At 43.1% G+C, this 27,622-nt stretch overlaps 1 protein-coding gene across 2 annotated transcripts; it reads left to right on the forward strand.

The window, feature by feature from the left end:
• The first annotated feature begins 84 nt into the window (after positions 1-84).
• On the forward strand, positions 85-27,599 carry LOC121553332 (prominin-1-A). Of its 2 annotated transcripts, none has more exons than XM_041866364.2 (24): positions 85-406; positions 8,623-8,898; positions 14,490-14,554; positions 14,947-15,152; positions 15,283-15,403; positions 16,765-16,828; positions 17,005-17,094; positions 17,321-17,514; positions 18,503-18,577; positions 19,123-19,186; positions 19,683-19,839; positions 21,493-21,645; positions 21,765-21,888; positions 21,984-22,072; positions 22,234-22,318; positions 22,571-22,714; positions 22,833-22,901; positions 23,068-23,160; positions 23,347-23,400; positions 23,523-23,603; positions 23,952-24,020; positions 24,309-24,398; positions 24,504-24,616; positions 26,609-27,599. In XM_041866364.2, the coding sequence occupies exons 2-24, from the start codon at positions 8,655-8,657 to the stop codon at positions 26,658-26,660; spliced, it is 2,496 nt and encodes an 831-aa protein (XP_041722298.1). In that variant the 5' UTR covers positions 85-406; positions 8,623-8,654; the 3' UTR covers positions 26,661-27,599. The 2 variants fall into 2 exon arrangements, with proteins under 2 accessions (XP_041722298.1, XP_041722299.1); XM_041866365.2 differs by having other exon boundaries at positions 8,647-8,898.
• Positions 27,600-27,622: the final 23 nt, after the last annotated feature.

Consider the following 27,622-nt stretch of genomic DNA (forward strand, 5'->3'; position numbering starts at 1 on the left):
TCTCTCTCTCTCTCTCTCTCTCGTCCATTTAAGACCCTCCCTTTCTCCCTCCTCCAATCCCTTCTTCCCTCCCTCTATTCTCAGTGCCAGTATTTCACAGTCAGGCAGGGAGAGAGGCAGTCAACTTGACTTTCACCGCAGCAGTAGGAGACCCTATCAGATTTATCAAGGAAGGGACTAATACATACTCCCTCACACTGGACACACGCATACAAACACACACTAGTGGAGAGACCAGGGCAGAGACCGGACACACTCACTCACCTGTGCTTTGCAGATTGGAGACACACCTGTAGTCCAGGAAGCAGACACACACACTCAAACTCACCCACTCACCTGGACCATATTCTTCACGCTCCAGCTCTGCTGGTTTACCTCTTTCCTGACTCGACTGAAGGAACAACAGGTAAAGTCCTGTTTTCGGTCCCTTCCTCTCTCCGATATCACACTCACTCTCTAGTCTCCAACACACTCTACTTTCTTTCCTCTTCTTTCCTGTCCTCTCACTCTCCTGTTATCTGTCCCCCCTACTCCTCTACACACTCCCAGAGCCTCATACAGGGACATGGAAAGTAGGCTAACAGCTCTGCAGTTAGCTCCCAGAGATACTGAGGTAAACACCCAGAGGCAATATCAGTAGTTAAAAGTGTTGAGGTAGCTGTACATGATGTACAAGTCCGCTGTTGTAATTGATTAAGCCACTTTTCTTTAGAAGAGCTATGGAGTAGTTCTATACAGCTGAAGCAGCAGTAGTTGGAGAGCGTTGGAATCCAGTACTGGTTGCATGTGTGTTCTGTCTGTGTTCCAATAGGACTGTGTGTGTAGTGTACAAAGGAGCCTGGCATCCTGCTCTCTCTCTGCTCTACTCTCAACAGAACTCTTTCTTTTATTCTTTATTTCTTACTCTCTCTCCCTATCTGTGTTCTCGCTCACTTTCTCTCTACAGTGCCTTGCAAAAGTATCCATCCCCCTTGGCGTTTTTCCTATTTTGTTGCATTACAACCTGTAATTTAAATGGATTTTTATTTGAATTTCATGCAATGGACATACACAAAATAGTCCAAATTGGTGAAGTGAAATGAAAAAATAACTTGTTTCAAGAGATCCTTGATACAACCCCCCCAAAAATCAATTTAAATTCCAGGTTGTAAGGCAACAAAATAGGAAAAATGCCAAGGGGGGGTGAATACTTTCGCAAGCCACTGTATCTTTTTTCTCTCATTCTGTTGTTCTACTATTGAGTAATTAAGTGATAATGCCCGAGAAGCCGGTGTTTGCATGATATATTGCCACGGGTGTTGTTAGGCCTGAGACGAAGTCGAGGGCTGGCAAACCGTGCCAATATATCCTCCAAACACCGGCTCTGAGGGCATTATCACTTTTATACAACGGGTTACCAACATATTCAAATAATGATTGACATATTTTCATTAACGTTATTTTGATGAATTTATTAATACTATATCATCCATCCACAAGATATAGGCCCGTGTCAGTGTGATGCGGTAGGACGAAGTCAGGCGCAGGACACAGAGCTAATCAAAAACGTACTTTACTCGTAGCGTAAATAACAACCTCCACGCAGGGAGGAAACAAACCCGCTCACCAGATGACAACCAAACAAGAACAAACACGCACAACATACAGTGGGAGCCAGAGGGTTAAATAGGGAAGTAATCAATAACTAATGGGAACCAGGTGTGAACAATAAAGACAAGACAAGTAGAACACAGAAACATAGATCAGTAGCAGCTAGTACTCCGGTGACGACGAACGCCGAAGCCTGCCCGAGCAAGGAGGAGGAGCAGCCTCGGCTGAATCCGTGACATCCCGACACAAATCTAGGGTTGCTACCCAATCCGGCTGGTCGTTCGTTCTATCGGTTCGGTTGTCAGAGAGGCGACCCAGTCGTTCAGTCTTTTTGTTCTGTGTCTATGGAACAAAAATACCCAGTCGTTCATTCTAAATGTTCCATTGCCATAATGGCTGGCAACATTCTTATCCCTTGCTAGCTAGCAAACTACGGCTAACTTATAGTCACGCCAAACAGTGCAGCTAGAATAACAACAGTAGCAATTTGTTTAAGCTGTTTTCCAGTGACATTTATTTGGATACATCCATAACAATGAGCTAATGAGGCGCGATTTCGCCTGGCATAGAAAATGTGCTCTCTCGTCACTGTTGATCAGAGGAGCTAGCCAACAACACTGCTAACACAATCACTTCAAACTGAAGCTGGAAAGACTGCAAACTAGCTGCACTTCGTTTCGTTTGACCTTTTTTCAATTGACATTTCTTTGTATATATCCATAAAAAGGATGCCAGCTGATTCATGTTTTCGACTGGCTGAGAAACGCTGCCTGTCTGTCTGTCTCGTCCCGCCTCCCAACACGTTCATTACTATGGGAAGACTGGAGATCGAATTGGAATATTGAAACAATGTTGCAAATGTCGGAGAGACAGACAGCAAGGTTTATACAAATCTCCGCTATTGAAAACTAAATGTTAGTCTAAAAAAAATGTGAGAATGTCTAGATGCTTTTAATAGTGGAGATCAAGTTTATACATTTCCTGGCTGGGCTGACGAGACAGTGGATTGCGCAGTCAGATGGAACAGAGTAAATAGGCATTTTAACGTCATAGATTTAGGCGGTGGTAACTTGTGGAATCGACACTGGCTGGAATGCGGTTTTAACCAATCAGCATTCAGGATTAGACCCACCACATTGTATAAAGAAATATAATGTACTGAAACTTGTTGGACAAACATTGACATTGCAATACTGTGTTTGAGCTTATGCAAACCCAGTAAAAGCTATTCTCTTTACTTTACAAACAGAATACTGGTATGTTCAGTCACACACTCTTCTTAGTAAGTAGGACCAAGATCAAGTTTCAATGCATCAATGTATGGTTGTCACATGCACAAGTACTGTGAAATGCCTTTCTTGCAAACTCAAAACCCAACAATGCAATAATCAATAACAATGTAATACTAGAAAAAACACAAAAAATAAGAAGAAATGTGAAGAACACAATAAGTAAGTAAATAAATAAGCATACTATGTACAGGGTCAATTCCAATACCATATTTACAATGTGCAGGGATACTGGAGTGATGGAGGTAGATATGTATATGGGTAAGGTGACTAGGCAACAAGATATAAGATAAACAGAGTAGCAGCAGCTTGTATGTGAGTGGCTGTGCGTGCGTGTGTGTAGAGTCAGTATAAATGTATGTGCATATTATGTGTGAGTGAGAAGATGATGGAGTGAGTGTGTGTAGGGCACTGTGAGTGTGCACAGTGCAAAAATAAGGTCAATAACAGATACATGGTTAACTCCGATAATCCGTGTAGCTATTTTGTTAGCTATTTATCAGTCTTATTGCTTGGGGATTGAAGCTGTTCAAGAGCCTGTTAGTGTCAGACTTGATGTACCGGTACCGCTTGCAGTGCGGAAGTAGAGAGAATAGTCTATGGCTTAGGTGGTTGGAGTCTTTAACAATTTTCCGGGCCTTCCTTCTACACCGCCTGATATAGAGGTCCTGGATGGCAGGGAGCTCGGCCCCAGTGATATACTAGGCTGTCTGCACCACCCTCTGTAGCGCCATGCGATTGAGGGCGGTGCTATTGCCATACCAGGCAGTGATACAGCCAGGCAAGATGCTCTCAATGGTACAGCTGTATAACTTTTTCAGGATTTGAGGGCCCATGCCAAACTTTTTCAACCTCCTGAGGGGAAGAGGCTCTTTCGTGCCTTATTCACGACTGTTTGCGTGTTTGGACCATTTTAAGTCTTTAGTGATTTGGACCTGCTCCACTGCAGCCCCGTCAATGTGGATGGGGGCGTACTTGTCGTCGTCCCCCCCCCCCTTTCCTGTAGTCCACGATCAGCTCCTTGGTCTTACTAACGTTGAGGGAGAGGTTGTTGCTCTGAAACCACACTGCCAGGTCACTGACCTCCTCCCTCCCTCCTCCCTGTAGGTTCTCAATACTGTGTTTGAGCTTATGTAAACCCAGTAAAAGCTTTTCTCTTTACTTTACAAACAGAATACCGGTATGTTCAGTCACACAGTCTTCTTTGTAAGAAGGACCAAGATCAAGTTTCAAGTTTTTTTGTGTCAAATGCACAAGCACAGTGAAATACCTTTCTTAAATATTATAAACCCAACAATGCAATAATCAATAACAATGTAATACTGGAAAAAACATGAGAAATAAGAAGTATGAAGAGCACAATACATAAGTAAATAAGCATACTATATACAGGGTCAGTTCCGATACCATATCTACAATGTGCAGGGATACTGGAGTGATGGAGGTAGATATGTACAGTGCATTCGGAAAGTATTCAGACCCATTGACTTTTTCCATATTTTGTTACGTTACAGCCTTATTCTAAAATTACTTAAATAAAACATTTTCCTCATCAGACTACATACAATACCCCATAATGACAAAGCGAAAACAGGTTTTTAGAAATGTTTGCACATTTCTTAAAATAAGAAACAGAAATACCTAAGTATTTAGACCCTTTGCTATGAGACTCGAAATTGAGCTCAGGTGCATCCTGTTTCCATTGATCAATCTTGAGAAGTTTCTACAACGTGATTGGAGTCCACCTGTGGTAAATTCAATTGATTGGACATGATTTGGAAAGGCACACACCTGTCTATATAAGGTCCCACAGTTGACAGTGCATGTCAGAGCAAAAACCAAGCCATGAGGTCGAAGGAATTGTCCGTAGAGCTCCGAGACAGGATTGTGTCGAGGCACAGATCTGGGGAAGGGTACCAAAAAATGTCTGCAGCATTGAAGGTCCCCAAGAACACAGTGGCCGCCATCATTCTTAAATGGAAGAAGTTTGGAACCACCAAGACTCTTCCTAGAGCTGGCTGCCCAGCCAAACTGAGCAATTGGGGGAGAAGGGCCTTGATCAGGGAGGTGACCAAGAACCCGATGGCCACTCTGACAGAGCTCCAGAGTTCCTCTGTGGAGATGGGAGAAACTTCCAGAAGGACAACCATCTCTACAGCACTCCACCAATCAGGCCTTTATGGTAGAGTGGCCAGACGGAAGCCAATCCTCAGTAAAAGGCACATGACAGCCCGCTTGGAGTTTGCCAACTGGCACCTAAAGACTCTCAGACCATGAGAAATAAGATTCTCTGGTCTGATGAGACCAAGATTGAACTCTTTGGCCTGAATGCAAACGTCACATCTGGAGGAAACCTGGCACCATCCCTACGGTGAAGCGTGGTGGTGGCAGCATCATGCTGTGGGGATGTTTTTCAGCGGCAGGGACTGGGAGACTAGTCTGGATTGAGGGAAATATGAACGGAGCAAAGTACAGAGAGATCCTTGACGAAAACCTGCTCCAGAGTGCTCAGATCCTCAGACTGGGGCGAAGGTTCACCTTCCAACAGGACAACGACCGTAAGCACATAGCCAAGACAACACAGGAGTGGCTTCGGGACAAGTATCTGAATGTCCTTGAGTGGCCCAGCCAGAGCCCGGACCTGAACCCGGTCGAACATCTCTGGAGAGACGTGAAAATAGCTGTGCAGCGACGCTCCCCATCCAACCTGACAGAGCTTGAGAGGATCTGCAGAGGAGAATGGGAGAAACTCCCCAAATACAGGTGTGCCAAGCTTGTAGCGTCATACCCAATTGTCGTGGAAATTCACATGGGACACTCAAAGTAAATCTTAAATGAATCAAATGAAACAAACCCCCCAAAAAATCCATTTTAATTCCAGGTTGTAAGGCAACAAAATAGGAAAAATGCCAAGAGGGGTGAATACTTTCGCAAGCCACTGTAGTTGTGTATGATGACCTCTTACGTAGTAGTGAGTGTTAATAGTCTTTGTTTTTCTACAAACATTACCGATTTTCTGACTCCGGTCAGAATACAGTGTGTTGTGTGTGTGTGGTTTTGCGTTATGGAAAGTTTTTAATGTTTTTGGTGATCTGTCTCGGGATCTTTCTCAGGGTTTTTATGTGTTTTCTTGATTGATATAGGAAGAGGACATGTGAAATTGCAAGATTCAAGTAATTTATTATGTGTTGGTGGTTGATTGATCAAAACTCAAGTCTTTAAAGATGTTGATAACCTTATCAGTGGTAGCTCAGTTGGTAAAGCATGGCGCTTGCAACACCAAAATTGTGGTTTCGATTCCCGGGACCAACCGTAAGTTAAATGTATGCACGCATTACTGTAAATCGCTTTGGATAAAAGCGTCTGGGTCGTTCTTGAATTGCGGTGGCATTTGGTCATGGCATTTTGGAAATAATAAAAAAACTGTATTTGGGTACATCTTCCCATTCTAAATAAACTAATATGGCAACGTAGCTCTTTCCACTCACACCCCCTGTCATCCCGTATACGGGTTGAAAATTGCAGATTTTGTCATTGTTAAGCTACTAAATTGGAACGCAGTGGCTGTACAGTAACATGCTATACATGATGTCGGAGCTAAGGTTCTCTGCTTCACAGCGCTGTATGAGATTTGACAAACAACAGTTAAAAACTTGAGCACCGAGCGCGGCAAGAAGATGCCCCCATCCCTACCGCTAATTGGGCTACTTTTGCACATTTGCACATTTGTTGTTGTCTGAATGAGGGAAATGATGTAAATGAGAGGAGTCTGTGTTCTGAAAGATGAGACGTTGAGGATTAAAATAAATACTACTTTGATGTCATACAAGCAAACCACACACCCATGAGTGAAAATTTGCATTTTACATTTCCATATTTGAAAACATGTCATTTACAGTATCAATGTTTTGGATTGCTATGTTTGATCCACAGATACAAGGATGACATGCGTTATACCCTGGGTTGTCCTGAAAAGAATGAGCCTATGTTTGTCGTATTGTGAAGAAAATTAGTCTCAGAACACGCACTTGAATGCACTCAAAACTCCATTCTATGTGCACCAAATTTACAATCTGTTTGTCTGAAGTGCCTTTTGAAAGCCTAAGATCGTATTTTATAACTTAGCTAGCCATGTTGGCAATAGAATAAGCTTTCAAATGATGCCAACCTGACCCAGATCGCGATTTATAATGGAATGTTTTGGGATTGCGTAAACAACAACAATAATTGTGTGATGGTGGGAACGCAGGGCTGTTTTCCAAACAAAAAACTACAAATGTGCTTGCTTCAGTTCCTCAATGTCAAAGCTAGGAGAGCTAAAAAAAAATAAGCACCTGAAAAGTACATTGAAATTACTTAAGAACTGTGCACAGTTTGGAGGTGTGTGGCCACTTGGAGACACCAGTTAAACCTGTCACTCAAACCCTTCGTTTCTTCTCCAAAATGTCAATGAATATTATTATTATGATGTTACTGAATGTTTCCAGAGTATTTTTAGATTTCATTATTGACCAATTCTGTGAAAAGTACAATAAATGTAAAATCCACATCAAATCAACAGTGTAATGTTTGGATTCAGTCTTGTCAGGTGAACTGTTGTGTCCTCACCTTTGGTCTGATAATTTCCCCATAATCTCCAAAGTTTTCTCTTTCAATTGCTACCATGGTCATGCATATACTTTTTATAGTTCCTCTGTTAGAAACATTTCAATTTGGCCCTATCCATATTGGCCAATTTCCACGAGTGTAAGGGGTTAATGACAGTGAATAATTTGTACCATTATGATAACATTGTGCCACCAGTTGGAGTAGTAACACCAATGATTGAAACACCAATGAGAAATTGGAGGTTATTGAGGATTTTCTTAAATGGAGCTCACAGATGCTCAAATCTAAGGTCATTAACCCTTTGAAAATAATTTACTTAGGTGATATGATTAAACATTTTGCTCACAATGTAATAATTTCCCTTCATTTAAATTGAGTAACATCAAGTGAGACTTTGGATTTAGACACCAAATTATCAATGGAATCCTCAAATTTATGACATACTAAAAGGGTGTGATTAGCAAAGATTTTCTTTAAAATAGACCCTTCCCCCGATAACAGTTTGCCACTGGAGGGAATGCTCAAGGTCTTTGTTTATCTTTGTAATGAGTGATTTTCAAGGCGGTAACACCAATGACACAAACATGAGGGACTAACATTATACTAGTAAAAAGCGATTGGTATTTTAATAGCCTTCTTTGTTTTTATTGATCTATACAATATATTAAATACTTTTTTCACTTTCTAGCTTTCAAAATAATAGATATCTCTAAAAATTGCATATATTATGGTTAGAGACTAAGACAGACATATGGTCTCTAGAATGTTGCTGTGCCGAATGTTTATAGATCAATAGGGAAGTGCTTTACACATGAACAGAAGAAGAACACATTTATCAGAAGTTGATAACCCTTCACTTGTCATCACATTTATGGTTTCCCTCAAGGCAGGATTTCTTACAATTGCTATACAATACTTTACTAGGCAATATGTGTATGTGTTTCCTTTCCAGTGCCTGCACTCTTTCACAACAATCTTTTTACTTCTGTGTTTTTCTTGGCTCTCTCCTCTGTCTCCTTGTGTTTTTCCACTCCCACCCCAATCTCTCTCTGCTCTGTGCATTTGCAGGCCCAGCAATACAGAGATTGTGTCATAAGTTGATTGCGCCACACTAATTTATCCAGCCTTACCCTAGCACATCCTCCGGCCCTGTCTCCAGCTGCAGTGATGGGAGCATGTAGGAGAGTTTGGAGGTTGGGGGGCTGCGTCGGCCCTGTGTTGGCCTGGATCGGTGCACTGTTCCTGGGTTCCAGCTTGGCCCAGCCTCCCCCTGCCTCCTGTCCTACGGGAGTCCCTCCCTCGAACCTGAGCCAGCCCCAGTACCAGTCAATCCCAGGAGCAGACACAGGCTTCATGTCCGCTGTGGTCCAGTCCTTCCTCCACACCGTCCAGCCCAACCCCTTCCCCAAAGGTCAGTCTGGGGCTGAATTTGTCTGGTCAAATGTCGTGTACTACAGTATACAAAGGGAACAGGGTGCCATAGTCAAAAACAAAATAAGTGCACTGTGAAGGGAATATTGTGCCATTTTGGACATAGCCTAGTCTGACAGCGCTCCTTTTCTACAGCAGTCTTTTTATCATACTGACCTCATACTGACCTAGCCAGGTGTGTGTAGCCACTATGTAAATCCCATACAAATACCTGGGCTTCCACCAATTTGCAAATTTGGGAAATTGGTATAGAACTATAACGTTACACAATATTTTATTTCTAGGTTAACTGAGATTAGTTTCCATCTGGAAATGCGTTGTTTGCTCTACTCCTAACCGTCCCCAAAGATTTAAGCATGTGTGCCTATAGTGATGTGATAGGTTAAGCATTAGAGCTAACCAGCGCTCTTTAACCATAGAAACTGCTGACGAGGTTAGCTAATCAGTACGTTAATGGGAATGCCTTTAGTGTGTTGTGGGTCAGGCTGTCAATGGTTAACTACTGTAGTCAGATAAAAGTATTTGTGGATGGTGTGTTTCCTTTTATTTTGAAGTAGTGAGTGACTCATACACTTATGATTAAACCAGAAACCACACAGTAGAGCAAAACTGTAGACCTGTGGACAATACTCCACTGTAGTTGTCTCACTGACAGAATCTGATTGCTTCATCTCCTTTGTTACCGTCTGTAGATTTCTTTATGAGTTCAGAGCTGGCTCAGTTTATCTATTGCTTCCTTGTTAGAGCCAGGATTGATTCTGTTTGACAAACAACAGTGAAGGTCCCTCAGGTACACACACACACACCCCAAGTTAATCAGCCACCAGGTGAAACTCGTCTTAGATCAGAGAGCTCTCATGTTGCTAAGCAGGTTGCTATGCACGGATTGGATTGTGATAGTCTCTTTGATCATGGCTTCTATCCAATCAGGGTTGGAGGTATTGTTGTAACTTAGTATTTCAACCATTTTTTGCTCATGTTTTGGTTTTATGTTTGTTGAGAACATTAATATTTGTCTGTTATTATGTGCCAGGCAATGAGCAGTTATTTAAACTTTTAAGAACATGACTTTTCTGAATCCAACTGTAAATACTGACTGATCCACTCTCTGTTCGAATCCTATCCGAAGACACTCTCCCTCTCTGTGTTTCTCTCTCACTCTCTCCTCAATCCCTCTCTCTCACTGTCTTTCTCTCTCTCAGTATCTCCCTCTCTCGCTCTCTCTCACTCGTTGAACATGGTGACAGTAGCCTGTTCTAAGCTTTATTTCTTTAGATTTATTGTACATTTTATTATTTAGGTTTTATCATCGAAACACATACAGAGACAAGTGATGGTGACACAGCTCTTCTGTAGTTGATTTATTCAACATGTGTGGTAGTCACCAACACACATTTGTGAAACAGTGAAGAAAAACACTCTTAAAAATGTGGTTTACACCACGCCCTGTTACTCTGTAACAGTTTTCACAATTCAATGCAACTTACCTAGTCCGTCAGCATTCACTAGACTGTGAATGGCTCTGTGTGAGAGAGAGACAGAAAGAGGGAGGGAGAAATGCAGAAATAGAGAGAGAATGTGAAAAATAAGACATTCCTCCTTCCCACCTAGACAATGATATAGCTCCTCTCAAGTTTCCCTTCAGAATGCCAGCCGGTGGTGATGAACAATAACCATAACTACCAGGTTTAGACAAGACAATGGAGGAGGAACCGTTCTTAATGTGTGGTTGGCTCAGGCCTTACAACCCTGGTGTGGTTACCCATGGTTTCCTGATCCTTAACTTAGGTTCTAAAGAACATACAGTGGGTTTGATTTCCTATCTCACTGTTGTCAGAGACTGGAGAGAGAGAGGAAGAGAGGGTGAGGGAGGGAGGAACGGAGGAGAGAGAGAGGGAGGAACGAACAAAGAGAGGGAGGGAATGAGAATGAGAGAGTTCAGAGGGTTGATGTGAAATGTGACACCCGATCTTCATACAGCCTGTGAAAGTGTGAACTCTGATCCTCTCACATGAACAAGCCAGAAGATGTTTATATGTTGAATATGTTTTTTTGTACTGATATCCAATCATTGTGGGTTGAATGATGACTGATTGTGTTGTGCTTGAGTGTATAGAAAAGAGAGAGGGAATGCCAATACGAACTGAAAATGTTCCCTTTCAGTCAGTCACTTGGTATGTCATACTATGGGGAGTCAACGATCAATCATATTCACCTGAAGAAAACTGAAATCACGTCAAACGTGCCAATGGATGCTGAGCCCGCCCTCGGAAGCCCAGTCTTCCTGGCTATAACACCGGGGCTCGCATACATTTCCTAAATTCCTAGATTCCGGGGATGATTTACTATCCCTGATAGCTCTGGAGGATTTTCAGAGTGTGAATCAGATGACATCAGTCCGGGGCAGCCTAAAGCCCTGGCTTTGGATTTGACGGGGGAGAGTGGACCGTTGGTGGCTAATGCGCCTTTGATAGAGCTGTGTTGTAGGGCGGCAGATCACCTGTGGATGGATTGGCCGTCTTCTTCCCCACAGCAGGGTTCCTCCAGGTTGGGGGAAGGTATTTACCTCCTGTCCCTGCAGCGGTGAAATGCCGCTTACCCCCATTTAAAGATTTAGCCGATGAGCTAAAGGCGACCTGGGATTCCCCTCATTCAGCCAGGCTGGTGCTACCAGGTTATGGCGAGTTCATGAACGTAGAGGGTATGGAGGAGACGGAGCTGATGGATGGAAAGCTGGCGAGTTACTTAGCTCCAGAGGCTAACAAGAGGGTTAATCCTGGCACGATGCTTCCGAATACATAGTGCTGGTTCTCGGCGGATCAGCTGGACAAAAGTGTACCACACTGAGGGTGTGGTAGCCCGGTCGTTGAATGTGGTCACAATGCTGCAGAAATATTATATCGATTTGCTGCAGGAGCTGAATAAGCCAGTTTCAGAGCTGGGGAAGCCAGTTTCGGTGCTACTGTTGATTATGTACTGCGTCTGTCCTGCTGTACTATCCTGGCTGTGGGGAGAAGTATGGGGGTGACGGTGGTGGCTCACCGCTACCTCTGGTTGACGTTGTCCCGGATTCCTGACGTGGACAGGCAGATGTATTTGGATGAGCCAGTTTCACCAACAAGGGCAACAGTGCTCCCAAGTGGCTCGGTCAATGGGGGCAAGTTACTGGTTTGCGAAGTCCACGAACCCGGTGTGGGCCGGGTATCAGAACGGCAGTACCACGAAAGCACATTGTTTCTACAAAAGGTTCCTCGGTGTTCAGGGGTATTAAGAGTGCGGTACCGTCCAGTTGTGGGAATAATAAACAGTTCCTTCCCCATGTTCAGACACACGGTTTTCAAGTAGTGGATATGAAAACAAGCATGACAAAAAATAGAATCCCAGTTCTCAGGGTGGTGCTCTGCCCCTTCAGGAGACAATGTATGGGAGACTGGCAGCGTGCTCCATCCAGTGGCTGGCATGCGCAGTTTCACCATGGGTGATGAGGACGGTGACAAGGGGGTACAGTCTGCAGTTCGCTGTGCGTCCTCCTTTTCGTAGCGTCATTATGTCAATGATCCCTGAAGTCCTAGCGCCTGTCTTGAGAGAGGAGATTTCTTCTCTGCTTCAAAAGCAGGCTATTTGGGTGGTCCCCGTCTCAGTTCCCAAGAGCGATGGAACGTTGAGTCCCATCCTGGACTTGCGTGTTTTAAAACAAGCACCTCAAGGTTTGCAAGTTCAAAATGCTAACACTTCGCTGGCTATTACAGTCGGTGGGTCCCAGCGATTGGTTTACGTACATAGATCTGAGGGATGGGTATTTTCATGTGGCTATACATCCTCCCAACAGAAAGGTTTCATTTCGAGAGGTTTCATTTCGAGGGTGTGGCGTACGAGTTTCTGGTCCTGCCTTTCGGGCTCTCCCTATTGCCCGCACCTTTTCTATGGTGGTGGAGGCGACTTTGGCACTGGTGCGGTGCCAGTGGATCAGAGTATTGGCCTATCTGGATGATTGGCTGGTCGTAGCGGAGTCGAGGGAACATGTGGAGCTCCACACTGCCACTCTGGTTTCCCATATTAAGTCTCTGGGGTACATAGTGAATCACAAGAAAAGTTGTTTGACTCCGGCTCAGTGCTTTCAGTGTCTGGATCTCATTCTGGACTCGGTTCTGAATCATGCGTTTATTGTCCCAACAAAGGAGGGTCGCATTCCGGCTCTGTCTGGCACGGTTTCAGCTGGGGCACTCTGTGCCTTTTCGCTTGTGCCTGCGGTTATTGGGTCTGGTGGCCTCTATGAAAGCTGTGGTACCTCTGGGACTTCTGTTGAGGCGTCTGTTTCAGCGCTGAGTGATTGCTACGCGTCTGGACATATCTCGCCACTGCCATTGATTGCTCGAGGTATAACTGTCATGCATAAGGGAGTTGACTCCTTGGAGGGACCTGTGTTTGCTGTTGCAAGCGGTTCTCATGGGCTGGGTAGTGTGCCGCATGTTGATCACGACAGATGCATCCTTACTGGGATGAGGAGCGCTTTGTGTGGGCTACTCGGAAAGAGGGATTTGGTCAACAGCGCAAAGGGCGCTGCATATCAATTACCTAGAGCTACTGACTGTTTTGCTAGCACTGAGGCATTTCCTTCAAATGTTGGAGGGCCAGAATGTGTTGGTAAGGTCCGACAACAGGATGGCGGTGGCGTACATCAACTGGCAGGGGGGGACGTGGTCTCTCTCTCTCCTAAACCTGGCCTATTATTTGCTCGTATGGAGCAGTGCACATTTCCTGTCATTCAGGGCGACGTATCTTCCCGGATCTCTCAACATGGGTGCAGATCTACTTTCCAGGGGGGTCCTATCTACGGAGTGGAGACTGCACCCCTTGGTGGTTGCCCAGATATGGATCCGGTTCGGCAGGGCAGACGTAGATCTAGATCTTTAGGCATTGCATGAAAATGTGCATTGTCATCTGTTCTTCTCAATGAGGGATCTGGGCGCTCCGTTGGGAACAGATGCTTTGGCGTATCAGTGGCCTCGGACCCTGCTCTATACGTTCCTCCGCTGGACCTGATTCAGGCCACCGTGGAGAGTGTCTGTCAGGAGGGTCTGTCAGGAGGGTCTGTCCTACAAGACTGTCCTGCTTATGGCCTTGGTGTCGGACATGCGCGTTGGAGATTTAATACACCCCTTCCTGTTTGGAGTTCGTGCCTGGCGACTCCAAAGTGATGTTATGTCCAAATGCAGCTTTTGCTCCCAAGGTTAAACCTATGTCTTACAGGTCCCTTGCTTTCGAGCTGTTCCCTGTCTCACCTCCTCTGTTTGCTTCCAGTGAACAACAGAGGTTGCATGGCCTGTGTCCGGTGCATGCTTTACTCACTAGCAGTATATGGATAGGACCAAGGACCGCATTTGTGACCAGCTTTTTGTCTGTTTTGCTAATCCAACTCGGGGTAGGGTGCTTTATTTTTGTTGTTGTTTAAAAAATAAATAACTTGGGGGGAGGGGGGTGGTTACAGGTAAAAAAATAAAAATAAAAAATGCACACAAAAATAACCAATTTCTTTCTTTCTCTCTCTCCCTCTCCATCCCTCTCTCTTAGATTTGCTGGTTAATTTATTGGAGGGAAATGGTAATATATACGATGACAAAACGACCATTAAAGAGGTGAGAACAGATGTATGCTTCCTGTCCACATTACAGTCGATCTATTGTCCAGTGATATTTGACAGAGTGTGACGTCACATCGAACAACAATGACTCTTCATTGTTATAGATAGAAGATTGGTCTTGAAATTAATATTTCTGGTAATTCAGTTATAAGTGTTTGTAGTATTGCATTGGTAGTAGATGACAGTGTAAAGTACACTAATACTACACAGTAATGTGCAATGTTAATATATTAGAGCAAAGTGTCACCATCTTTCTCTTCACCAATGTTGAATCAGCTAACTTCTTCTTCTTATTATTTACACTCTGTTTATAATCCTGTATATCCTGGTGTTTCTGTTAATGTGTGTGTGTGTCTCTGCGTGTTAACTGTGTGTGAATCTCCTCAGGTCCTTCTCTATGAAGTTGGATTCCTAGTGTGTGCTGCTATAGGGATTGTATACATTATCCTGATGCCCCTGGTTGGGTTCTGCCTGGCCTGCTGTCGCTGCTGTGGACACTGTGGAGGACGCATGTACCAGAGACAGACTAAAGCTGTCCACTGTCACAGGAGAGGATACTACTGGGCTACACTACTCACCACGCTAGTCATACTGTAAGTGTGTGCGCATATTTAAGCATTTGGATAAGACAAAACAAGCATTTTTGATATGAAGTGAAACAATGAAAACGAACTAACTTTTGTGTGCGTGTGTGTGTCCATGTATGTGTGCATGTGTGTGTAGTTCAGGGAACATCTGCATGTTCTTCAGCAACCAGTTTTTGAAAGTTAGTGTCGAGGACAGCTCTATAGAAGTCAACAAAACACTGGACAACCTCCAAACCTACCTCACAGCTGTCCCACAGGTGTGTGTGTGTGTGTGAGGACTTCCCTGTTATTTTCAGAAGGGAGTAGAAAACCTAAATGATAAAGGAGAAAGGAAGAAGGAAGACCAGTTTAGTTTCTAAAACATCATAGACGTGTCAATACAGACAGTTTTATAGATATACAGTGGGGTCTGAAATTGACACCCTTGATAAAGATTAGCAATAATTACTATAAAATAAATAATTGAAATACTGAGCTATAGAGTATGTGCAACAGGCAGCTGGTGGCACCTTAATTAGGGAGGACGGGCTCATAGTAATGGCTGGAACGGAATCAATGGAATGGTATCGAACACATCAAACATGTTTTACATGTGGTTGATACCATTCCATTCACTCCATTCCACCCATTATTATGAGTTGTCCTCCCCTCAGCAGCCCTTGGTATGCTACATTTTTTGGGGAAATTATATTATTTTAAACTAATACAATTGCTCAGAGAAAGAGATTTTGTTTAACAAGTAATATTTAATTTTCTCAAAAAGGTAGGGGTGAAATTTATTGACACCCCTAAAGATTATTAGAAATAAAGTAGTCAAAAGTTTAGAATTTGGCCCTATATTCCTAGGACGCAATGACTACATTAAGCGTGACTCTACAAGCTTGTCGGATGCATTTGCAGTTAATTTTGGTTGTGTTTCAGATTATTTAGTGCCCATTAGAAATCAATGGTAAATATTGTATTGTGTTATTTTGGAGTCACTTTTATTGTAAAGAAGAATATAATATGTTTCTAAACACTTTTACATTAATGTGGATGCTACCATGATTACGGACAATCCTAAACGAATCGTGAATAATGATGAGTGAGAAAATTACAGTGGGTCAAACATCATACCCCCAAAACATGCTAACCTCCCCTGTTATTGGCAATGGTGAGAGGTTAGCATGTCTTGGGGGATGATCTTTGACCCTCTGTCACACCATTAGTCTCCCATTCACCTTAGTGATTAACTGGCTGTCAAGCTTGCACTGTCAACACTTTTATCTGGTACAACAGAGGGAGAGGGACGCCGAGGGAAGAAAGGGAGGGAGAAAGGTGGAAAAGGGCAGAGAGGATATATAGGGGGCGAGACTGGGGAGAAGGAGAGAGGACGAGAGGGAGAGAGGAAGAAGGGGGGTAGAGGGAGAAAGAGAGAGGATGGAGAGAGAACGATAAGGTAATGGTAGGGCAGGGTTGTGTTGTTAGAACAGGTAAATAATGTACTTTGGCTGTTGGTAGTGGCTTTGAAGTTTCAGTACATACTCTCAGTCTGTGTGCTATAATGTGTTTGAGGGAGTCTCCTCATGTTTGTGTCGTCTCCCCTGTGTCTAAATATCTGTCTTCTGTCTCGCCTCAGCAAATTGACAGTGTGCTGATAGAGAGTAATAAGACAGTGGATGAAGTCACCAGAAGCCTCAATAGTGAGTACCTGAGCTTCTAGTCACATAATGCATCACAAGTTCTGCAAAGGACAAGCACACTGAAACAATTGTTATGCCAATCGTCGTTTTGACCCAGGAGAGACTAGCTGCCACCCACCATTTGGGAAACACCGGTCAACAATTACATATATCTCTACCTTCTCTCTCTCTCCTAGATATAGGTCCTCTGCTGGGCAGGGAGATCCAGAGAAGTCTAGAGGGCCCCCTGAACCTTGCCCTGCAGTCTGTCAGCGATATGGCCAATGGTACAACTCCATCCTGTGTGTGTGTGTGTTTGTGTGTGTATTCCTCTTCTGATATTCTAACTAGTGTTTCTGTGTGTGTGCGCGCGCGCTTGTGTGTGTAGTGATTGTGTGTATATTCCTCTACTGATATAGTTGCATTTTTAATTCTCTACATGACTTGTTTAATAAAGCGCTTTTTAAAGTCTACTGACATTTTAATATGTGTGTATGTTGTATTTGTATCTAGTGGTGAACAGTACCAGTATCCTGCTGGTGAGGTTAGACTCTACTCTAACCCACTTCCAGTCTGATGTGGCTGTGGTCCAGGCTAACGTTAGCTCTGTCAGAGACCGCATCAACAGCACACTGAGAAACCCTAACTGTGCTGAGTGCTCTGCCGATCAGTCAGAGCTACAGAAACTAACATTTGACACTGTCACTGTGAGTACAACTTTGTTTCGCGTCGCCGCCTCCATTCATTCTTCGCTCCTCCCCTCTCCTCTTTCCACTATTGAATGGCAATTCCACCCCAGTTATCCTCTGTGTCTTTTCATCCTACTGGTTTGTCCTCGATAAGGAAGGATTCAGGCCTTTTGTTAAACACAATCGAGCTGTACAGAAACACTTGGCTTTCTTGTGTGTTCCTGATAACGTGTGTGTGTGTGTGTGTGTGTGTGTGTGTGATTTTGGACAGTGTGTGGTGTGTGGTGGTGGACTGTGTTTTGAGGAAATTGCCTTGCAACAGAAGGAACACATTACTGGGTTAACGAGATCACTATGACACAGGGAAATTAGTTGTGTGGAAATGGCTCATGGTGTTGTCTTGTGATGTCAGGTTTCAAAGTGTTAGCTGACCTGACTAGTCCTTTCTTCTTCCTCCTCCTCCTACTCCCACTGACACACTCTCTCCTCTCCTTTCCTCTCCTCCCCCCTCTCAAACAGGCTACCACAAATGAAGTGGTTTCGGGAAAATTACAGCTCATAATGCATGCTCAAACGCACACACACAAAACCAGACATTTCTGTCCAACAAAAGGCCTGAATAGTTACTTATTAAGAACAAATCAGGAGGAGGTAGAACAAACAGCCAAAAAAAGGACATTGAATAAGAGACCATGGTGTATGTTACTCTGATATGATTGTGGAGAATGGTGTCCTTTGTAATCATATAAATGTTGTTTTTAGATTAGTTTATTCTATCATAGACAATGCAGTATTTCATTCACCCCTATCACTGTTCTACTTTGATAACAAGCATAAGGCTGGCAATACATAGCCTAGTAAAAATGTGAGTTTGTCAGCATAGTTGATAGTTCTGGCTTTGCTGCCCCCTGCTGCCAAAGCATAAGAATGACATTTACTGCAGAGAAGTCATTGAAGATTATGAGCTGTTTGCAACCTAAAGTGTGTGTGTGTGTGTGTTCCATAGATCCCCAGTCTGAGTGAGCTGCAGTCGGCTGTCGATAACGTCACCAAGGCTGATCTCAACTCTAAAGTGAAAGAGGTAACTAAATAGACACATTTTTGAAGACTATGTATTTCGATAGTTCCATATAGATGGTCTATGGATGCTAAGACTATCAATTAACTAGTGATTTTATATGCAATAAATGTTCAATATCCAAATGAAGTGTTTTGTGGATGTCATGCAAAGTAATCATACACAACGGCCCCTTTCTTGCTGTGTCAGTATTGCGTACTGTATGCCGTTGTGGAAAACATGGTTATGAGTAGAAATAGGTCAGGTCAGTGACCACAGTTAATGTAACTCCGATTCATAATCAATGTAAGGTTAAGATAACCTCTGGATGAAAGGGAGTGAGTGTGTTTGTGTGAGAAAGAGCGAGCGAGAGGGAGAGAGAGAGAGGGGAGCGAGAGAGAGAGAAAAATACATAAAGCCCTGAGGTTTACACCCAGTCGCAATGGATTAGTGAAGTGTTACTGACATGATACAGTAGTATGCATGGTGCTGTTCTGAGGGGAACATTGAGATCCATGCATGAAACTCCTAGGAGTGTTACTGAGGACGTTTCTGACTGTGTGTGTCAGGGAGAAGACTTCTTTGCCAGTATTCCCCAAAAAGTGACCAACGACACCAAGGACGTGGTACAGAGTGAGTATTCACCTTCAATGTCACTACTAACTGTTATAGGACTAGGACCCTCTACAACCACTGTGATTATTATTTCACCCTGCTGGTCATCTATGAACGTTTCAACATCTTGAAGTACGATCTGGCCTTAATGGCCATGTACTCTTATAATCTCCACCCGGCACAGCCAGAAGAGGACTGAACACCCCTCTCTAGGTTTCTTCCTAGATTCCTGCCTTTCTAGGGAGATTTTCAGAGCCACCGTGCTTCTGCATTGCTTGCTGTTTGGGGTTTTAGGATGGGTTTCTGTATAACCACTTTGTGGCATCTACTGATATAGAAATGGCTTTATAAATACATTTGATTCAGTTAAACTTCTAACTTGTATAGGTCATTATACACACCCACACTAACAAGACTCTGTATGTTTACTTGCCTTATAGCCACATCTTAACTAAATACCTTTAAAACTGACCTTGGATCAGTGTCTAGAGGTATATTCATCCTTCTCCCTCAGATGTGATGCAGCAGCTTGAAGACATCAAGAGACAGATCTTTGAGGTGAAGGGAAACATCCCTGTCTCTACCCTCAGCAACATCTCAGACACACTGGGAGAGGCTCAGAGATACATCAGCATGTACTCACCACAGGCAGAGAGGGTAGAGATGATCAGGTAATGAACATACACACACACACACATACAGTCGTGGTCAAAAGTTTTGAGAATGGCACAAATACTAATTTTCACAAAAGTCTGTTGCCTCAGTTTTGATGATGGCAATTTGCATATACTCCAGAATGTCATGAAGAGTGATCGGATGAATTGCAATTAATTGCAAAGTCCCTCTTTGCCATGAAAATGAACTTAATCCCCCAAAAACATTTCCACTGCATTTCAGCCCTGCCACAAAAGGACCAGCTGCCATCATGTCAGTGATTCTCTCGTTAACACAGGTGAGAGTGTTGACGAGGACAAGGCTGGAGATCACTCTGTCATGCTGATTGAGTTATAATAACAGACTGGAAGCTTTAAAGGAGGGTGCTGCTTGAAATCATTGTTCTTCCTCTGTTAACCATGGTTACCTGCAAGGAAACACGTGCCGTCATCATTGCTTTGCACAAAAAAGGGCTTCACAGGCAAGGATATTGCTGCTAGTAAGATTGCACCTAAATCAACCATTTATCGGATCATCAAGAACTTCAAGGAGAGAGGTTCAATTGTTGTGAAGAAGGCGTCAGGGCGCCCAAGAAAGTCCAGCAAGCGCCGGGACCGTCTCCTAAATTTGATTCAGCTGCGGGATCGGAGCACCACCAGTGCAGAACTTGCTCAGGAATGGCAGCAGGCAGGTGTGAGTGCATATGCACGCACAGTGAGGCAAATACTTTTGGAGGATGGCCTGGTGTCAAGCAGGGCAGCAAAGAAGCCACTTCTCTCCAGGAAAAACATCAGGGACAGACTGATATTCTGCAAAAGGTACAAGGATTGGACTGCTGAGGACTGGGGTAAAGTCATTTTCTCTGATGAATCCTCTTTCCGATTGTTTGGGGCATCCGGAAAACACCTTGTCCGGAGAAGACAAGGTGAGCGCTACCATCAGTCCTGTGTCATGCCAACAGCAAAGCATCCTGAGACCATTCATGTGTGGGGTTGCTTCTCAGCCAAGGGAGTGGGCTCACTCACATTTTTGCCTAAGAACACAGCCATGAATAAAGAAAGGTACCAACACATCCTCCGAGAGCAACTTCTCCCAACCATCCAAGAACAGTTTGGTGACGACCAATGCCTTTTCCAGCATGATGGAGCACCTTGCCATAAGGCAAAAGTGATAACTAAGTGGCTCGGGGAACAAAACATCGACATTTTGGGTCCATGGCCAGGAAACTCCCCAGACCTTAATCCCATTGAGAACTTGTGGTCGATCCTTAAGAGGCGGGTGGACAAACAAAAACCCACAAATTCTGACAAACTCCAAGCATTGATTATGCAAGAATGGGCTGCCATCAGTCAGGATGTGGCCCAGAAGTTATTTGAAAGCATGCCAATGAGGATTGCAGAGGTCTTGAAAAAGAAGGGTCAACACTGCAAATATTGACTCTTTGCATAAACTTAATGTAATTGTCAATAAAAGCCTTTGACACTTATGGAATGCTTGTAATTATACTTCAGTATACCATAGTAACATCTGACAAAAATATCTCATAACACTGAAGCAGCGAACTTTGTGAAGACCAATACTTGTGTCATTCTCAAAACTTTTGACCACGACTGTACACACTGACAGGACTGAACAGATAAGATAAAGATCCTCTGTTTTTTTCTCTCTAGGTGGGCTGTAGGTATTATCCTGAGCTGTGTAGTTCTCCTGGTTGTAGTGTGTAACCTCCTGGGTCTGTTTTTGGGTCCGGTGGGACTGAGCCCTAAAGACGTCCCAACAGAACGATCCAGCACCGCAGACTGTGGAGGAACCTTCCTCATGGCGTAAGTACTGTCATTGTGTGTGTGTGTGTGTATATATGAGGATGGGCGTAAGTGACGCTTGTGCCCTTAACAATACGTAATCTAGTAAAATAGTGATCTCAACGTATTTGTGTGTGTAGGGGTGCAGGGATAAGTTTCCTGTTTTCCTGGCTCCTCATGCTGGTGGTGTTACTACTATTTATACTGGGAGGGAATGTCTACACACTGGTGTGCCAGCCCTGGCGCAGTGGACAGCTACTACAGGTACACAAACACACACCAACACACACTCTCATACATGCACACACACAATTCATTAATTGACTCACTGATTGATTGTGTGTCTCCCCCCTCCCCAGTTTGCTGACACTGCGGGCCTGATACATGGCTTCAATTTAGGAAAGACACTGGGCCTGAAGAGCAACCTGACTCTTACTGAAGTATACAAGTATGTAGAAACATTATAAAGGGTTATGCAAATTAAAGATCTGCTTTCTGGTTATCTAAATGGTTATTATAAATCACTCTGGATAAGAGCGTCTGCTAAATGTAATTTTGTTTTTGTTCGGCTATTGTGCAATGTAATGATGTATTGTTGTGTGTTTGTAGTGAATGTGAACAGAACAGGCCTCTATGGACAACACTCCATCTGTATGAGCTCATAGACCTCAATGATTTGCTCAACGTGTCCAAAGTACGATTCTATTGTTTCTACTCTATCATATATGTTTTCTACTCTATCACATATGGGTTTAACTTTTTCTATCACCATACACTGTCTATTGATAATCACTGGGAATCACTTTACATGGGTAGTTAGTTCCCAAATTAATCGTCTTATGTTTCCACTTCCAAATTGGTGTAAAGTCCATATTTTAAACCAACTGCTCTCCTGGGACAATGTTTCCTCTAGTCCTTCTAATTCGCTCTACCTCTCCCCTCCCAGTACACAGAAGAGATTCAGCAGCACTTTGACAGTAATGAGATCAAACTGTCTACCATCACCCTGCTCACCCATGAGATACGCAAACAGCTACACAGCTTCTCTGCCATAGCCCATGATGTCGACTTCAGCTCTGTCAGACAGCAGGTACAAAGTGTGTGTGTGTGTACATCTGTGTGACCTTTGGTCTCTTATAGTTTGTATTGAATTTGAGTATATATCATATCATATCACATACCATAACTGTTTCTATATCTGTTTTTAGATCAACAATATTGCCAGCATTAATCTGAATGAAACAGCAGACAGGTTAGACAAACTTGCTGCTATTCAAGTGAGTAATAAAACATGTAACATTGTTCCAAATATATTCCCTCCCTTTGAGCACACTCAGTCTCTTCTCTATCATCATCGGAGACTGTGATCATCAGTGTGCACTGTGCATATGGACATTTGTAGAAAGGCAGTAATGTGAAGCATGTCCCACCGTCTCCCTCCAGCCTGATCGAGGTATTCAATTAGAGCTGACCCAGGAGACTACAGTCCTGAGAGAGATCCAGTTATACATGAACACTACCATCATCCCACAACTGGTATGTCTGACCAGCCTGGTGCTGTCGCTTTCTGCTCTGGACAACTTCAGCAAAATGTCCCATGCGTTTGGTTGTAATAAATATACAGCTATCTGGACTATCTATGACTAGTTTATCAATTCTTAAGAGGTCATTATTCAGAGCAGAGTCATGTTGTATATATACTGTCTGTCTTTTGTGTTTCAGACTCAGTTGAACTCCACCATAGATGCCCTTAGTGTCATAGCATCACATATCAATGTAAGTATACTGCAGAATGTTCAGAAAGCATGAGCAGCAAGTGTTCTTTCATTAAACTATGTCATAATGTAGCTGTGCAATGCCTGCTCATCCTTCTCTTTCTCCCTCTCTCTCTCCTTTAGCGCACATTAGGAGATGTGTTGAGTAAAGTGGGAACAGCTCAAGACTTCCTCAACACTAACACTTCACAGATAGTCAAGGCTGTGAGTAACCACACACAAGCACATCTCATCACGGAAAATACTTTACAACCAGAAAATGACATCATAATGACTTCATATTCCACATTTACCGCACTGGGTTTCTTTTCTAGAAAGATAAACCATTTCATCTGGTTCATGACTTCTAGTGTTCTGTACAGTGAAGAGGGAGAGATGAGTTCTGATGAGTGTGACAAACACAGCTCTCGGTCTGCCTTAGCCTGTAGCACCACAGCCATTACTCACACACGGCCCACTTCACATAGTTACAGGAAATTCCACCTGATTCTCTGCTGCAAAGCTCCACTGAATCTCATGGCTTACACTTGTCTCTCTCTCTCTCGGTCTCAGGAGAGTAAGGAGTTCCTGGACTGTCAGATGGGGTACTTCATGGCGTATGCTGACTGGGCTAACCTCACAGTGGGTTCACTTAGTGTACTACTATTACTGTATCACTGCATTACACTACCGAGTGTGTGTGTCTGGTTTCATTGTAGGTTCCTATGTTTGCGTGTGTGGTTTAGCCTCAGCCATATGTGTAATAATGTGGGGTTGTGGTTGATCATCTTGTGTTGACACACAGCCTGGGTTTTAGGCTGGGTATCTGTAAAGCACTTTGTGACAACTTCTGATATGAAAAGGGCTTTATAAAATACATTTGATTGATACATTTGATTGATTGACACTCTTCTGTGTGTGTGTATGTAGATCACTCAACAGGTTGGTCTCTGTGGCCCAGTGGCAAAAGCTGTGGACTCAGCTGAGGTTATAGTCTGCTCAAACATGGTGCAATCTCTGGTGAGAAAACTATTACACACACAGAGAGAAAATGATTCACTGTGCTAATTTAACATTGTTTATTAACCTAAATGTGTGTGTGTGTGTGTGTGTGTGTTTGTCCAGAATGCATTCTGGTTCAGTCTGGGCTGGTGTATGATCTTCTTTGTCCCCAGCATCATCTTCTCCATCAATCTGGCCAAATTCTACAGGAGGATGAAGCATAGTGATGTCTATGAGTGAGTAGCTAACATATGTACACAAATATTTACACACATACAGTTGAAGTCAGAAGTTTACATACACTTAGGTTGAAGTCATTAAAACTCGTTTTTCAACCACTCCACAAATTTCTTGTTAACAAACTATAGTTTTGGCAAGTCGGTTAGGACAATTTGTGCATGACACAAGTAATTTTTTCAACAATTGTTTACAGACAGATTATTTCACTTATAATTCACTGTATCACAATTCCAGTGGGTCAGAAGTTTACATACGGTAGGTTGACTGTGCCTTTAAACAACTTGGAAAATTCCAGAAAATTATGTCATGGCTTTAGAAGCTTCTGATAGGCTAATTGACATAATTTGAGTCAATTGGAGGTGTACCTGTGGATGTATTTCAAGGCCTACCTTCAAACCCAGTGCCTCTTTGCTTGACATCATGGGAAAATCAGATGAAATCAGACAAGACCTCAGAAACAAAATTGTAGACCTTGGGAGTAATTTCCAAACGCCTAAAGGTACCACGTTCATCTGTACAAACAATAGTACGCAAGTATAAACACCATGGGACCACGCAGCCATCATACCGCTCAGGAAGGAGATGCGTTCTGTCTCCTAGAGATGAACGTACTTTGGTGCGAAAAGTGCAAATCAATCCCAGAACAACAGCAAAGGACCTTGTGAAGATGCTGGAGGAAACAGCTACAAAAGTATCTATATCCACAGTAAAACGTGTCCTATATCGACATAACCTGAAAGGCTGCTCAGCAAGGAAGAAGCCACTGCTCCAAAACCGCCATAAAAAAGCCAGACTACGGTTTAGCGCACATTAGGAGATGTGTTGAGTAAAGTGGGAACAGCTCAAGACTTCCTCAACACTAACACTTCACAGATAGTCAAGGCTGTGAGTAACCACACACAAGCACATCTCATCACATGGGGACAAAGATTGTACATTTTGGAGAAATGTCCTCTGGTCTGATGAAACAAAAATAGAACTGTTTGGCCATAATGACCATCGTTATGTTTGGTGGAAAAGGGGGGTTGCTTGCAAGCCGAAGAACACCATCCCAACCGTGAAGCACGGGGGTGGCAGCATCATGCTGTGGGGGTGCTTTGCTGCAGGAGGGACTGGTGCACTTCACAAAATAGATGGCATCATGAGGAAGGAAAATTATGTGGATATATTGAAGCAACATCTCAAGACATCAGTCAGGAAGTTAAAGCTTGGTCGCAAATGGGTCTTCCAAATGGACAATGACCCCAAGCATACTTCCAAAGTTGTGGCAAAATGGCTTAAGGACAACAAAGTCAAGTTATTGGAGTGGCCATCACAAAGCCCTGACCTCAATCCTATAGAAAATTTGTGGGCAGAACTGAAAAAGCGTGTGCGAGCAAGGAGGCCTACAAACCTGACTCAGTTACACCAGCTCTGTCAGGAGGAATGGGCCAAAATTCATTAAACTTATTGTGGGAAGCTTGTGGAAGGCTACCCGAAATGTTTGACCCAAGTTAAACAATTTAAAGGCAATGCTACCAAATACTAATTGAGTGTATGTCTTTCCTAATGTGATGAAATAAATAAAAGCTGAAATAAATAATTCTCTCTACTATTATTCTGACATTTCACATTCTTAAAATAAAGTGGTGATCCTAACTGACCTAAGACAGGGAATATTTACTAGGATTAAATGTCAGGAATTGTGAAAAACTGAGTTTAAATGTATTTGGCTAAGGTGTATGTAAACTTCCGACTTCAACTGTACATCCAATGATTGTACTTAGGTACTGGGCGGGCCCCATATCTCCCCCCATATCATATCATCTTATCTTTTTATTCAATACGATATAAAAGGCTAAACTGATCCTTTGTCAGCACTCCTACTTTGAGACTCTTTGTGAATACGGGCCCAGGACACTATGACTGATCGAAATGTTGTTGCAATAAAGGTGGTATGGGAATGATATACAATCTCTTTTTGTCTTGTCTCATCTCTCTCCCCACAGCAACCACATAGCCATGAACACCATCCCCCGAGCCCAAGTCAAACCCTACTGAGTTGGGGGAAAGAGGACTGGCCAGGACTGTTACTGCTCTCAGGGACTACAACCATGATTCTGCCACAACTCCCTGACAGAGGATCATGGAACATGCCAAACAGAACTCTGTCACCCTCATAGAAATCAAATGATTGTCACTACCAGGACTCTGCCACCCCTACCTAAAGCTACCACATGGAACATTCCAACCAGGACTAAATACAATCACATGGTGTATTTCAATAAGGAAGTGGTACGTTCCCTCATTGATGGACTAAAACGGAGGAGCGATCTCACACTCACGTAATGGACAGAATAACTGTTTTCTGGAGACGCCATATGCGCCACACATGTACCACATATTTCCATGCCGTGTGTCAGGAATTAAAGGACAAATTCTTAATGTCTGCAGTACACACACACACACTGAGGAATACACAGAGTTCCTCTCAGGAGTGATGCAGGGCAAAAAGGAATCTACATAAACTCAACATTTCCCATGATATCTAATGGATTCACTGTATGTATATAACGCTACTGTATGTTTTCAACCAGTATTTGGTTTGAATGTACCATAAAGAACATCACTGGTATTTTTATATTTTAGATGATTTCGATATGGAAAATGGGACTAACCCTACTAGTATCACCTGAATAATGTATATATGATAAATCAAATAGGGTAGGTATTCAACATAACGTTTATTATCATTTCATTGTGTTATCTACAATGTCATTGTGAGGTTCTTTTTAGTCTTTTTATTTTAATATAGATATATTCTTCTAATGAATTATATTGACTGAAATGTGATTCTGCTATGATAACATTTTGTGCCAGACAATGAGCAGGATGTTTGTATATGTTACGAAGCACTTTTAGGTCTGTTTATATAGAAACAACATTTCTGAGCATTGTGCAAACTACTGTAATTAAAGATTTGCTACTTTCTCAAATGTATTACTGTTATAGTACTTTGTACT

Source organism: Coregonus clupeaformis, chromosome 37 (genome assembly GCF_020615455.1).
Source record: "Coregonus clupeaformis isolate EN_2021a chromosome 37, ASM2061545v1, whole genome shotgun sequence".
NCBI lineage: Eukaryota > Metazoa > Chordata > Actinopteri > Salmoniformes > Salmonidae > Coregonus > Coregonus clupeaformis.